General features: G+C 37.2%; 1 protein-coding gene across 3 annotated transcripts in view; it reads right to left on the bottom strand.

The window, feature by feature from the left end:
* Positions 1-16,302, bottom strand: part of ASXL3 (ASXL transcriptional regulator 3) — a 122,212-nt gene that overhangs the window by 41,689 nt on the left and 64,221 nt on the right. For 2 of the 3 annotated variants that reach the window (XM_054284596.1, XM_054284595.1), the window contains 2 exons: positions 12,573-12,694; positions 98-215 (listed from right to left, as the gene is read on the bottom strand). In XM_054284596.1, the coding sequence (XP_054140571.1) occupies positions 98-215; positions 12,573-12,694 (240 nt within the window). Of the gene's footprint in view, positions 1-97; positions 216-7,564; positions 7,943-8,957; positions 9,745-12,572; positions 12,695-16,302 lie in introns of those variants that run through there. The other variant, XM_054284597.1, reaches the window with a different exon arrangement.

Below are 16,302 nucleotides of genomic sequence, written 5' to 3' on the forward strand. Positions count from 1 at the left end.
TATTTCAGCAATTCCAAATTCTGTACGCTACACATCTGATTCAGAGGAAGGCTCTGTGACCAGAGCTGATCTTGCAAACGGTCCTTTAGCTATTTACCTGAAGGTGAATCCGACTGCTCATCGGACACCTTTAATGGTGTCAAAACAACACGAGGAACAGTCTTGTTTACCATCATTGAGACTCCATTTCTTCTTTTCTGCTGTTGTCTCAAAGCCTACAAAAACGATAACAAAACATATAACTGTAGCAAAAAATAATGCTTATAAGTGAATTACGCATGACATTTCTCTACCATTAAACTGAATACCTTAAAATAAGCATAATTTACACAGCTACTGACTTGCCAGACTTCACACTCGTCCTCTTTATGTCATTTTCTTTTAAAATACAAAATCAGGCTTTTTCTCCTTTTTTTATAGAGAAAGAAGATGCACCTTAGATCATTTTCCAATCCATTTTGACAGCAAAGAAGCACGTAACTGTTTGCTCTACCTTAACAGCACAACATGATAACCCATGAAATGTGAAACTAAGACTTAAAAAAAAAAAAAGTAAACCCAAAATGTTTCAAAACCAGAATAAAAATATATATGTCTGCACATCTCTCGCAGGTGCATCCTCTCCAGTATACTGCTCAGTCAATCAAGTTAACACAGAGTGTCATCAGTATGTACAGCATGTAAGGACTACAGTATTGATGCACTCACTCAGCCGTGAGTAGTGCTGCACAAAATCACTGAACATGGCAGGAATCATTTATTTTCGTGAAGGGAATCAGTCCTAATCTTGGAAACCTTGCAGCATTTGGCTTCTGTCTGTTTGACTTTGGGCATTAACCTTCAGAACACGAACATGATGGTGTTCTGGCAAATCTGGGGGAAAATGATACACGAATAAATCTCTACAAATGGTAGTGCTTTGTGTTTCATAAATGTATCAAATACAGGGCTGATAATGTAATATAAAATATCTACAGAATAGAAATAGCAAATATCCATCAGACTGCTTTATATGGAAAATTATATATCATTCAAAAGGTCTTAAAACATAAAAATACGAATACCTGCCAATTAATACATCTGCAAGCATTAAAATTCTGGAATGAATCAGAATGGGCTGGGCTTAATACAGACTTCTCCTAGCCTCCTGTCTATTTTTCTCCATTCTTACTGTGCACTCTATTTTTACAATTGTGATTTGTGTTATGAACTTGAGAGATTTATTAAAGTAATACCATATCAACAAGGTACATATTTGATATGAATTATCCCAAAGGTTTATGAGCATAAATGACTTATGCCCTATAAGGTTTAAGTCTGTAACTTTAATGGATTGTAATGCCTTTCCAAATTGTTCACATAGCTAAATAATAGGGAAAAAAAACCTCTGAGAAGAAAGAAATCGATATTGGTCTATTCCTCTAAATAACACTCTACACAACATAAAATACACCAGGCCACAGAGAAGCTATTTCATGGATTAACCCATTTTATTGTACTTCTGAAAGGACACGTAAGCACTGTGCAATAAAAATCAAATTAGAACACTTGAAATCAAACAAAGAGAGGAAGCTGGTCAGATCTACACTGAACCAAAGAAGCAGCAGAACGCCATAAAGAACAGCTGTTACTTCAAACATTTTTGAGACAGAAATTTCATACTGGTATCAAGCAAGCACAGTCTGACTTGTGGATGGAAAATTCTAAAGTGTTAACATTTCTTCAAAATTCCTCAAAATGACCCTGCAAACCAAAGTGGCAAATCAGGTGATCCTTAATTAACAGTAATACCATGGAGACAGTGGGAAAAAGCTCATTAAAAATTAACTGAAAAGACTGGCAATGTCTGCACCACCAATATACCAATTTAACACAACTTCATATCATGGTGCCCCGCTGTCTGATTTGCCTCATGTCATCCTCATTTCCTCCACCCAAGGCAAATGGTTAGAGCCCAAACAATGCTCCATGTTGTCCTCCTGCCTCCTCCTGACTTTCCAAGACAATTTCCACCCTCACCAAGGTTTCACAGCCTTGCAGCCAGCATCCATGGAAACACCATTTTAATGACTTATACAGCCACTGTGGCAAAGGCAGATTCTTTGTCAAGCCTCTCAGTTGATTTTCAATGCTTAGACTGAACTCCCATGAAGGAGAGAAAGGAAACAGCAGTGTGTCCACCGCCAGTGACAGGCACACAGTGTTCATACACTTCAGCTGACACGTGCTGCTGGAGCGAGGGCAGCAGTACTCAATATTTGACAGGAGCACCACTTACCTTCTTTTCTGTTACTGGCAGGGCCCCCTGTGGTCCTTAAGCACACATTTATGCAACTGATCTGGTATTTACAAGAAGCACAGGCCAACTCATGCCCATGGAGCACTAATGCAAGACACTCCCTGGACAATCAGATGAGGAAATACAGCTGGGAGCAGCCAAAGCTACCAGAACTATTTACTTCGAGGCACAATGCACTTCTCTAGCTACAGCCTAAGCACCTCTATATACAAGGGTCAAGCAAAAACCTTAAAGACACCATTTCCCTTTGACAAACATTTGTTTTTCAGGGTTTCTTTTTCCCTAACATGCATTGATTCACTGCCAGGCCCTTCCCCAGCTCCTCCAGTTTCACAGCGCAAGGAACTGATCACCAAAAAGGGCCCAAGTGAAGTCTGAAAATCAAGCTGACAGTAAAGCTACACACACCTGAAGGACAGTCTGTAGAACAAAAAAAAAAAAAAAAAAACCAAAAAAAACCCAACAAAACAAAACAAAAAAAAAAAACAAAAAAACCCCAAACCCCCCCTCCAAAAAAAAACCCAAAAAAACTCAAAAAGCCCAACCCCAAAACCCAACCCCTCACAATATGGATGTTAAATCTGAGCAAAACTTTTAACAGAAAGTTAACGAATTACCAGTGAATTACCCTGAGTACAGAGAATAGAAACATAACCTTTCCCATGCCTCTCTGTCTTTTCATTTGTGAAATGAAAGATGTAAGATGGGGGAAGAGGGTACAAAGATAACAAGTAAATAATCTAATATATGATTTGCAGGGTAAAGAGATGGCTGAGATTCTGCACAGACATCTTTGTTGTGATACGCCCAGCTAATCACAACAATTCTGTGGTAATTTCTCCCCTGAATTTGAAGCTGCAGGATCTGACATTTTTGGGCAGATAAGTCTTTGCAAGACAACCCAGCAGCAGGAGAAACTGCTGACTGACACCCAGTTACAAGGGAAGCCAAACCCCAGAAGGAGTTAAGTACAAAAGAAGGACAATCTCTGTAGTCTCCACTGAGGACAAATGTATAACTCCTCTATACCTAGCCTGAGGGACATTCATTTTAGAATACAAGACTACTGTAGGATAAGACAAGAATCTTGTAACCCAAGATTAATTCTACTTAGCTGGGAAGTCAATGAGATTACTCCAAGTGAAACATGCACCAAATGCCTGCTATACTGAGCTTTTAGTGCGCCAAGCTAATTTAGTGCTTTCCTAGTCACCACAGCCAAATAAATCAAATTTATAACTAGCACTGAAGAAAATGAGAAATGTTGTAACTTATTCCACGGAAAAATGGTTCCAGATATCACTGTAGATACGGAAACAGTAACTAACACATACTACATTGTCATCTTTCACAGACACAGCCTTTTCCATCTCCTCCATATTTAGAGATATATAACCTCCTAGCTGGACTTCCTACAGAACTGCAAGAAACAGATGATGATTTTATCAAATGAAAAGGTGTCATTTTCACTATGGCAAATTAGAAAAAAACACATGTAGTGCATATGATAGCTCAAATAAAGAATATTTTTCTTTAATGAGATGCTATGTTTACATTTCAAATGCATTCAATCAGTTCATGCTAAATGCTTGAGTTAAAAAAGCTGCACGTTTTAAATACCTAGAACTTATCACTGTCATATCAAGACATTACTACCATCCTACTTGTGTAACAAATACATTTTTAAAAATGAAAGGAAATGAAAGTTCATGTAATATACAAGTTAAAACATTACAAGCTCTCTTAAAATTACCACCCAAACATAATACTTACATCCAGCAGATTTGCAAAGGACATCTGTGAATCTCTCGCACATAATGAGTATGGAGAATTCCCAGTATTCCCATTCATAAAAATGAACCTGTGACCATCTGTTGAATAACACTGCCATGGTCATTATACAGTTCTTGGCATAATTATTTGGTTTAATGAAGTTATTTTTATTGCCAAAATCTTTAAGTAAACTATCAATCCATTTTCATCCAAAGAATTCAAAATAAAATAAAAAAGATGAAAATTAAGAAAACATAAACTCTGAAGATAGATGGCAAAAGAAAAACACTATGAAATTAACAGTGAACTTCTAATTCCAAGTGGGTTTTTTTAAATAAAGAGGTGACAAGAGCAAGGCTCCTTCTGCTTTTCAGAGAGCTTCTATCCCTACTGGAGTATAGCAGTATTTTGGAGGTTTCATGAATGCCATCATGTGCTCTTAAGAGTAGTAATTTCATGTTTAGTTGATCTTAACACAGGAAGGACTTCTTCACCCATGTGACACAATGTTTGACTGTCTTCAGTAAAAACTCAAAGTCATCTTTCAAGAAGGAATGAAAGGAAACAACATAAACTAAAACGTAACTGGAGATGGGAGCAAAATACTTCCCCAAAAGAACACCAGAAGCAAAATGTCATCCTCTGTGCTCTGATTTTACTGCTGCTTGGCAATTTTTTTTGTTATTTTTCTTTCCCACATCTTTTAAACTCAGAATGAAAAAATGGAGCACACAGATAAACCATTAATGCAGAAAACCACTTTCATTTGAGCTTAAATGCGTGACACGCTGAGAATGTTAAAAATTAAGTCATTATCAACAAAGACATGTAACACTTGGTTGCATTAGGCAACATCGTCCCAGATTTCTACTTGTTCCATAAATGTCAAGTCTACATTCTGAAACTCATGTAATGAAACATAACCTTTGAAATTTCACACATTATGGATCAGAAATGCAAAGCTATGGAATGCCTCCATTCTGCCATGTGAAAACACTGGCTATGATACACTGAGCAAGTCTCTTGCACAAAATAAGTAACAACTCCACATCATGGTTATGGATCCCAAATTGACAAAGATGAAACAGACTTATGGTTTATCACTGATTCACTTAACACCAGCACAAAATTCAGTCTTTGTCTTCTCTCTCACCCTCATTTTGTTTAGTAAAATTAAGAGCCTTTAATTCCCACATCTCAGTTAAATTAAAATTTCTCAGTGGCAACCTGTTTCACAGACAGACAGAGCAGTTAAACTAAAACAGTAAGCACCACAAATCATGAAGAGTAAACCCATTATTATTTCCTAGATGCCACTAATTCTTATATTAAACATACACAAAGCACTCAGTTATAAGCATGCCACCATAAGATTAAAACACAATAAAGATGTCCTATGGAAACAACTATCAAGCACAAAATGCCATTTCCAAAGCAAATTAATTTACTTCCAAGCATACTAGTACACTAAACATGTTGGTGTGATGCCAAGAGTACACATTTGGTCATCTACAGATGAAAAATAGTGTCAGAATCAACAGGATGGAAGTTTGGAAACCTGGGGTTTATTTTGAAACAATTGCTAACACCTTCTCAAATAAGCATCTATTCTTGTCCCATGCCATCCTCCTACCTTGTGATAGTTACATCTGTATTTGGAATAAAAAAATGTATTTGTTCGTTAGGTTTCAGTAGGACTCGGGGGCTTTCAGTAGGGCTTTCTGTAGGACTGCAGTACACATTAACACTGAACATTTATCTGTGTGCTAACCAACACTGAACTGAAGTGCTTGGACCTTTGTGGGGCAGAACAAGGAGATTTATCTGTTCACATGTGTGTCTGTACACCTGCAAGCTAGCACTACTTTCTGTGGGATTACAATAATGCAGTCACAGCTACGGTTGCTGCAGATCACGACAGACTGCAAAGTAAATGCTTCTGGTGCTTTCCCAACCACAGAAAAAAGGACAAAAAACACATGTGATCTGTTCAATGTCTGTTTTGACTTGCATGTGAATGGGAATGATGATAGCATATGCATCAACACAGTGGAAGCTTTTTAACAAAGAGAAGAATTGGGGTTTTTTTTAATATTTTGTGTAGTATTAAATTAACAACATCCATCAGCTGAAAAGTGTTTTATGGGGAAATGGGTCCTTTGGCACAACAAAGCACATGTAGGTAAGGAAACAGTTTGTAGAAAGCAGTTTAAAAACAAATTAAAACACAGATAGCAGTGTCAATACAAAATCTTAAAACAGTAATCAACACTTTCCATGATGTGTTGATTTTCAAGCACCCTCTGCACAGGGGCCAAAGCACACAACAGGGGCTTAATGGCTAGACTCTGCAGATCAAAAATCTTCTCATATTATCGCTCAGAGAATTTACATTGCACCAATGTAAGCAGTTAATGTCTTTCTGCCTGACATCCTGTTTCAGCCTGGGTACTCTTGCTTGCTCACACATCCTGAGCACACAGACTTCTGGGGACCTACTCAACAGCTCCTGGAACACCATTTGCAGAAACTGCTTGTCAACATTTTGTAGGAGGTTTTCTAGAGCTCTGAAGAGTTGTGAGCTGTTCCAAATCCTGCCTTTCCCTGAAAAGACCAACACTTTCTAGGATGCACTTCAAAAACAAGGCATGATTCATTGACACCTGGTTTTAATTTCATGTTACAAACTATTCAAATCAAAAGCTGTTCCTTTCACACGGCCCAAAAGAAGATACTTAGATATTCACTGTCACTACAAGGAAAAATTATGTAACTCCAATGGAAAAGCTTAACTGGGACTCCAGTCTCTAGTGATTTTATTTTCATTAACACAACAGCAATGACCAATCCATCTGAAATAGTTCCCCAGGCTACTTAAGGGACAGGCTACATACAGAAACACATGACAGATAAATGCAATGCTTAGAACTAGGCTGCTATCTTCAGCTTGACTACCTGAGACTTGGAAAAAGCCACTGCATCTACAGAACATGAGAAGAGAACACTTTCAACCTATATTTGGGAAGAAGATTTCACTAAGTTGCAGTGGCAGGTTTAAACAAAGGTAATGTTCATGCCAGGACATATTTTGAATGAGGGATACTGTCTGACACTACTGAGGTAGAGGGGCAACTACGCTTCAACACTTATAATTGCTTTAAAATTCTTTAGTTATTTCTCAGACTAAGAAGTTCTCTAAAATACATTATTATAACAGAAAAGGTGCAGGAGCACAGTAAAAAGCTGTGCCAAGAACCCCAGAGGAGAAACAAGCAGAACGCTCCAGCAACTGGGAGGGTTATAAAACAAAAGCAGTAAAAAGCAGGGATTGTGTGGATTCCTGTCCCTTTCTTTCCATCACAGGGAAGGGCTGAGGACCACGGGGATGACCCAGAAGAAAGGCTCACAAACATTGTCTTGGGTCTTACCAAAGCACTGTGTTGAGCAGCTGGTGCATGCTGCCCATGCATAGGGACCTTTAGAGGGACATACCGTGCAGCCAGCCTTCGGGCAATGCATGTACTCCCTGAACAGCTTCTGCTGGAACTCTTGCTCTCCCAGCTTCTTTTCCCCCTTATGCAGTCTCCCTGCCATAGCTTGTCTGTCCTCTTCCCTAGACTTGTCTTGGCAATCAGAAAATCAGTTTAGTTTATCATCTTCGAACTTCCATTTTCCGGAATGCATTTTGTAAACTCCAGTGTCCCTTTCCATGTCTCTCTAGAAGTCAAAAAGCAACATGTTTTCCTTCTTTTCCATTTGTTGTCAGGAAAATTTGTCAAGAATCATCACTTATGTTGCCAGACATCTGATCAAATGCTTCAGCTAGGGAGCCAGAATTCTCCAACTGTGGCATTGGTACATTTGTTGCATCTGAAATGAAACATAAGAAGGTGGTTAAGAGAAACACTGAGCAAGTGCAGCAAATTCTCTGTAATGAGGAATTCAGTATAAAAAATACCTCTCAGTTCACAGTGGATTTTCAGAGCCTTTCAGGAAGACACCCTGCATTTAAATTCTAAGTGATTAGGAGAAAATCATAATGATCTCTTCTTTCACCTTTGCTTCTTTGGGGTGAGGAAGGGAAAGCAGGGCAGGCAAATGTATCAGGCTTATATTAGAGCATGTGAGGGAGCAGTTGCTCAAATGAGTCAAAGGAGAGACACCACAGACAGACTCATACTGGATTACTTCCTATGGACAGCAAAATGCTTCAAGATAGCCTGCATCTATCTGGCTGTAGTCAAGGAAAGAAGTCCTAACAGAATGAGTGTGGAGGGAGCAAGACTGGTGAGTTTGCTCTTCTCTCAAAGAAAGGTAAGCAGTGTGAGCTGAAGACAGGAAAGCAAATTCACACCACCCTCATGGGAGATCAGGATTCTACCTTCAGTGTCAACCTAGACACCTGGACACCTGTGTCCAAAAAAAAAAAAGAAAAAGGAAACAAACATATCTCGATAAACTAGTTATATGAATTTGGGTAAATCAGGGCTAAATTACAGTGTTAACCATCTTGAAATTTAGTCTCTTGTAGGCTGGTTTCTAAATAAGAATTACATTGTGGTAGAAATGTCAGCCTGAAATATTATTTGGAGCTGGTCAGATCTAATGTCCTACAATTTGGAAGCAATATATGAGCTAAACCCTAACATCCCCACTGCTCTATTACTGCTTGGGGCATGACAGCATCCACAGGAAAAAAAAGGGTGTGGAGTTGCCATTTCTATCATAAGAAAAAATGCTCCAAATGGGTGCTTTCCTTCTCATTAAAAAACTGCATCTACTCACTTTATGAACTATATAGTGGCACATATATGAACCCAGCCACCAAGCATGCAGACAAAGCCCAAAGTTAAGGAAAACAAAACAAATCATGGCAGTGACATACCTTGTGTTGATTCCCTTATTTCCTGAGCTTCTCTCCTCCCAAACCCACTTGGCTGCTGTCTCTGGAGTTTCTGTCTCTACAAAGAGATCTGGATGCCCAGCACAGTCTCAGACATGTCCTGGTTCTGTATTCAGATCCTGAGTCTGAATGGAGTATCCTTCTCTTCTCCCAACAGAAAATTTATGGGTACCCTTCTTGGTGCTGATTCCAAAGTGCCAAAAGGGAGGCAGGATTTTCTTCCATGTCTGGGAGGTCTACTATCATCCCAGACACCATGAGAGCGCATCTTCAAGTTCTTTCTCCTCTCTTGGTACTGACCCAGGGACCACCTGGTACACTGACGAGCAAGGTGCTCTTACACTTGGCTATCAGAGTCCAACAGACACTAACTCAATGTCCTGGATATTCACACATTCTCAGTGTTACCTATGTGAGGCCAGTTTGCAGGTATGATCCTTTCTTCTGAGAAATGTTCCAAGAACATCTTGGTAGATAAAGATAAATCTGTATACAGCGAAGACTTCCACAAAAAAGTATCACCTCAAGTCAATGGAACAGAAACTGGACCAGACAGAAGCATGTAGGTACTATGCCATAACTTGATGTCCATACTGGAGTTAGCCTTGTCCAGAGCAAGAATAATGCACACAGTAGTGTGCCCATGTACCACTGCTAGCAGATGCAGGAGTAGTTCAGTACTTTCCCAGGAAGAGGTCCTTACATGTCAAAACTCGCGAGTGTGGAAATGAGGTAAATCAGTATGGAACTGATCAGTACTGATCGGAAATCAGCGTGCCATAAGCCTTCTTTTCAAAGGTACAAGATCAGCAACAGCTGGGCACACATAACCAAGCACATCCAACAGCTCAATGGAAACAGAAATCTGTAAAATCTGCCATCAGAAAGCCAAGCATAAAAGGCAGCTCTACACCATAGGCTCTTGCCTATACCCTCATGAACAGGAACTGGTTTGTGGGACATCACACACTCAGACCAAAGTGTAAGCATTTTACAAGAGAAAACTGAAACTCTGTCAGAAACCAAAGGGAAGCATGAAACACACTCAGTGGTAAAACACTCAAAATCTCTTTCACAACAAGGACACCATGGAAGGTGGTGAAGCTAGAAAGTTTCCAGACCAAAATGGCAGCCCAGCCTTTGAAAGGTGAGGACATAAGGGCTGATCTTTGACACAGAGCTTATGAAAATCCACTGCAACTGCAAACCTCCTTAGTCTCTGCAAAACACCCCAAATCCACTGCTACCTGAGAGAAATCAAAACCAAGAGCCAAAGCCAAAAAATTCCCTTTCCTCCATGCTCCTTGCAGAGCTCAAGAAAGACAGCATTGTGATTAATTTGATTCATGAGAACATCCTGAAATGTGGGCTGTTACAAGCCAAACAGGAGATTGCAATCTAAACCCAGGAATATATCTCCAGAATTAATTTTAAAAATTAAATCATATGTAAATCCAGCATGTAATAATTTAAAGAGAATTACATATGAGTGGTTAATAAGTAGATAAACAGTAGTGAAAATCTTCTATTTCCAGCTCAAATCTTCAAGCAGAACTGCACATTATCAACTTCCCTCTCACTTTATTTTTAGAAGTTACAAAACAAATACATACAAGATCAAAGTAATGTGAAGAACACACTGGTTTTAAATAAATTGAGTAGGAAACTGAAAACTGACTTGCAGGTTTTCATTCTTTGAAGACTGTTTTGCAGTAGATAAAAAGCAACAGCTAAGGAAGACCCCATTACAGTATATTATACACAGGATAAATACATTTATATATTATAAGCACTTGCTGAGAGTATGAGGATGGCTTATCCTCTGTTATTTTAGCATGGAATCAGTAAGTTTGTGTTGGTTGTAAGAGTGTTACATAGTGTGTCTAAAAGTTTCTTCGGTATTCAAAGGCATGACAGGTTCTTTGTATGAATTTTAGGTACTATGCATCCATAAAAGCAACTGAAAGATTGGAAAGCAAAAGAATAAATTTCCAACAGCAATTTTAGAAATAAAATCACTGTTAAGGTCTATTCACAGCTACTACAACACCAAATCAAACCTGCAATGTTTATATATGGCAGTAGCCAAAACCTGAAACTTTAAGAGAAAATAAAGAAAAAAACTACTATTCCACTGTACAAATGCCCATTTGTCTCACACTGTGCACAGAGAAAACATTTTGCTGATAGCTGTAATGCTACTCTCATACTCTGAAGTACAGGATCTAATTACCATCAACTTAATTAAAACTAATTTCTTTTTATCGATTACTTAACTTTCTGATGTTACTTTAACCCTACTGCCTTAGGGAATGTTTTCAACGATTCACATCAATGTTATGAATTTTTATATTAATTAAGCTATTCTGATTAATTTGCCCTTTTAAAATTATTCTCAATGCTACATATCTGCTAAATGACAAATGCTAGAGTTTAAACAATAACAGAAGTTCAAACATTTGTGGCTTTGCTCTTTTTATTCCCTTCTTTGCCCTTTGCCTACTCCCTCCACCCCTAGGTAAGTTCACAGATCCCAAAAGATCTGTATAGAAGAGCTCCCAAGAAGTGTAAATTTTTCACAACTATCCTAATGGTTAGTGAGCTGCTTTGTGCCAATTGTTCAATTTTCCTGAAGAAATACATGTAAGACCTCAATCCTTTTCAGTCCTCAAAGCCTCTAAATACAACATAACCTTATGAGAATGATAAACATCTACTAATTTTACTGGATTTACACTCAGCCTGCATGAAAAACTAAAGTGTTTAGAAGAGATGTGCACAGGCTTTGCTTAACTTAAGCCTAAACAAAGAACTCAGCAACAAACTACCCCATTAAATACATTATCTTCATTAAGCATAACTAGGAGAGCAGTTGTGAGAAAAATTACAACATCACCTCATTATCCTAACACTATAGAAAAGTCACAACTCCAAATGGAGAAGAGGTCATGATAGAGGTTTTTTGAATTCTACCTTTTTAGTTTTCATTTTTCATTTGTCTGGCTGTAAGCTGAATTAATTTGGCAATGCTGGAAAATAATATTATGACTTCAGCTAATAGGTGACTTTGAATAATCAGCTGCTTTTGCAAGCTTTAATACTTATCATGGAACCTAAATCATCCAAAACCTAAGTTTTTTTAAAAAATAACCCAACCCCACTTTTATATCCTGTAGTAGCAAATTCAGTACGAAAAAAATTAGTTAACAGATCATAAAGAAAAACTGAACAAGTACACCTAGAGTGTTTCCTATCTGCAGCACTTCTTTCAAAGTTTTTTTAAAATTTATTATCAACCTCACATTAAATTTTCAACACAAATGCTTACATAGGAAAAGCAGGGGTGTGATAATATAAAGAATTCTGCTTACTTGAAATTGACTTTAAGTGCTTAGTACACTTAAAACTCCTTTAAACTCACAACAAATAGGACTGCACCCTCGCTAAAAACATAGCAAAACCCCCAACAAAACGCCACTAAACACAACACTAGAAAACCTTTAGAAGACTCTTTAAATTCTGCTGACATCCCACTCACAGAGGAATGCCAGAGATGCTAAAGGGAAGCCAACTGATGGTCAGTCAATACAAGCTTACCTGTTTAAGTGCTTTCTTTGTGTGCTGCTGGAAGGAAGATACTAGCTTGCTTTGCACCGGTGCATTAGTAAGGCTTGAATCACGATTGGAAGACATTTCCTCAGATGTCTGCTTTGGGCAAACTTTATGAAAAGAAATAAAAAATCAGAATACTGTTATGGGGGTTACCTTCCCTATTTCTTGGAGAGTCATAAGGATGGAAAAATAAACCAACACAAGCAAATGCCTCAAAACCAAAAAAGCTTGCTCTAGAAAATTCAGCTGATCTTGAGGTCCACATTAGCTGAAAATCCAGCCATATTCTAAGAAAATGCACTGCTTCACTAATATTTGTACCACATCATACCCTTTCTATGCAGTTCAGGAGGCCTTGCATATTTTGCCTTTCAGGTCCTAAAAGGTAACTGAAATAGTTTAACAGATTTCACACAGAAACTAGATAAAAATTACCTTCCTCATCAACACATTTCAATGGACTATAAGATATCCAAATGAGCATTTATACAAGAGACACTGATGACCCCTGGATCTAAAAAGATTCATACATATGTAACTTCATACCAGATTGCAATGTCTTCTTAGGAGCCAGACTCACCTACTTTACAAGTATCTCTTGGTAAAGCTAAGAACACATTTTGCTGTTTAATGGGTAGACTGGAATATCCTGCAAGATGAATTCTGGTTTCTCAGGTAATACATGCTGCTGTACTTGTCAGCCTTCTAAATAATACATGCTTTAATTAACAAATACTACAGTACTTGCATGAAACAGCCTCTTGAATAAATGTTGCGTGCGACACAGAAAAAAGTCTATTGGTTAAAAATAAATGAAAATATGATTTTTTAAACAGCTTTATTAAACAGATATGAAAGCTGTGAGAATAGCTGGAGGATCCTATTAGTCTCGGTGGTCAGCAAACTCAACTGAAAGGGTTGTAGAAACCTTTCCACTCTTAATGCCTTGCATTACTATTACTCTCACTAGTAACCTAAGAGTGCCCAGCTAAACCAGCATTAGCATGGATCCAGAAATGAAGCAGATTTTCTACCATTCTACTCTGCTGACTCAGTCCAAGTCTGCCTTCCAGCAGCATTCAAAGCTGGTTTGTGTGTTCACATACCTTCTTTATTATGTTTTGCAGCAGTAAATGTTTTTCCAAGATTTGCCATACTTTGCACCACCAGAATAGTCTGGATACACTCAAAGAGGCTGCACAGACATGTGCCAGAAATAATGTAGCCCAGTGTTAATCTATTTTCTCTGCCCATCCTTCAGTGGGATGAGCAGACACCTGAAGTACCTAAGTCCCGTGCCTTTAGCAATGTTTCTGAGAAGAAACATTGTAATGTTCTTTGATTTGTGTTTGTAAGCCAAAAAGACACAGACAATTTAGCTATCAATAAGTAATGGCCATCACAAGATGCATGTGATATTAAATCTTTTTTTTGCACTGAAAGAAAAAGTAATTAAAAGTTACCTCAGTAAGAGAGAATACACTCTATGGCACTGCTATTATGCCAAAATAACTGTCATATTAGATTAGAATTTTTCATTACCAGGTAAAAGAAAAGCTTTTTTATCACAAGATTTATAACTGATTTCTGTCTTTTTTTTTTTTTTCTTGTACTTGCAGGATTTGTCAAAATACACAAAGAAGGTGCAACACAAAACAGGTTCTCAGTTTACAGAATCACTTGGTTTGGATCAATCTTTTCCACATGATGAGCAAAGCTTACTATCAAATAAGACAACGTAAAAGAGCTGCAAAGTGTCAGCAGAAAACAAACAATAGCTGGTTTATATAATCCAAATCACTGCAACAGCTAAGCTCCTGAAACAAAGAATACCTACATAAAAATAAAAATGTGACATTTCAAATTCCCCAGATTTTGTCTTCTCCTTCAAAGAAACTTTTTTTTACTGTCAAAGAGTAATTGAGAGTCAAAGAATTGAAGGAAAAAACCCCAGAAATAGCATGTGCACACAAACCCCAAAGTTAACAAGAAGAGAAGAGAATACATTCAAAAATCCCTAAAGAATGGAAACTGGTAAATTTAAGTGCCCCTCCTGAAACAGGAGAGATACAACATGACCTGTCATGATAAACCTACTCTTGTTCCCCAGATTCACTGCGACTCCTATTACCTTCTTGTTGAAATGGGAAATTCTGATTTTCATTAAGGTGATCTAGGATATTATCCAGGAGTCTCCCCTATTTAGTTTGGTGATAAAGCTCATCCTCAAGAGGTTTGACAACAATCTGATGATGCTCAACACCACAACCAAAAACATCAAAGTCATGATACAGCAGGAATAAAAATAAGCATAGTTCTGTATTAATTTTTCACTTTTATTCATTTCTCTTTTAACAATAAACCTGGAGTTGTGACAGAATTTATAAGAGGCCATACTTTTAATTCCTATAATTACTTCAGTTTTTTGCATAAAATAATTTTGGTGTATTGCTTATTTTGTCTCTGTTCTTTTGAATCTTTTACAACAAAGCTAAACCAGGAAATAGGGGCTGTTCTAGTGAGTGAAACAACTGGAACTGAAAACCACTGAAACAATAAATAGCTTTCCATCACTGCAATCTCTCCTACAGATACAGAAAGAATACCTCACTTCAGGCTGGGTTCTTTAGTGCAACCCAAAACTAGTTTGTTCAGAGTTTTGAAAAAAATCCTGAGTTTTTCCTGTAGTTCATGATTAAAGAAATAGATAAATGAGGTTGAAATATGCTGCCTAAAATATTTTAAATGACACTGTGATCAGAGAAACTCAATTTATTTATAACAAATTATACTTCATTCATTAAACTTATTCTGTACATTCTATTTTTCTTCATATACCTTGTAGCTTAAAATAGTAAGATAGTAGGAAACTAATTTAAATGTCACTTTTTATGTTTTAATTAAATTTCCATTTCCATTTAAAACCAGCTTGATAGAAAACACGGCTATGAACCTAACTCTCTAGTAAGTAAGAGATGCCATTGCCTATTTTCCAAAAGCACAAGACACAAGTATTAAAAATCTAAATACATTGTGTTAAATTATACAATTGCTTAATAACTTATAGAGTCTACTGATGTTATTAGGAAAAAAATAATACTAAAATTGACATACAAGCTTTATTCAGAAGATAATCAAGATATTGTTAAAAAACAATAAGAATTGTTTTTTCTGTATGAAATACAGAAATACAAACATGAGACAATGAATAAATTTAATCTTTAAAACATGTTCTGCTACTTAGCAATTTAAATCAATCTGTGCCAAAGTGTGACTGCATTAAAATGCATGTGACCACATAAAATTGTCAATATTTCTTAATTTCTATGGATAAAGTCCAACTGTTTTTCTCTGAATGGGTCAGACATAAAGAAAGAGAAAAATATGATAGAAAGATATATAATTGAAGTCACCATTGACGATCCTAGTGAAAAACTCAATGCCTTAAGAACAAAACAGACATTTTTCCTACGGAAACCAAAGATCACAGTAAAAGAAAAACAAATTTAAAGTGTTCTTTGTACATATATACAACTTTGGAAAGCTGCAACCACTTTTTCCATAAGAACTGAAGATCCATGAATATTATCAGATCCATGTTCACTTGAAAATCTGTATGAGAAAAGGATGCTAAAAATAAACTAGGTGCTGGGGAGGGTGGGAAAAAACCCTGAGAGGATGTGACAGATCGAGGGAAAATATTTGGGTAGCAAAT

This window comes from Melozone crissalis, unplaced genomic scaffold (assembly GCF_028551555.1).
Source record: "Melozone crissalis strain CALT ecotype California unplaced genomic scaffold, PUWL_Pcris_2 ptg000042l_1, whole genome shotgun sequence".
Lineage (NCBI taxonomy): Eukaryota > Metazoa > Chordata > Aves > Passeriformes > Passerellidae > Melozone > Melozone crissalis.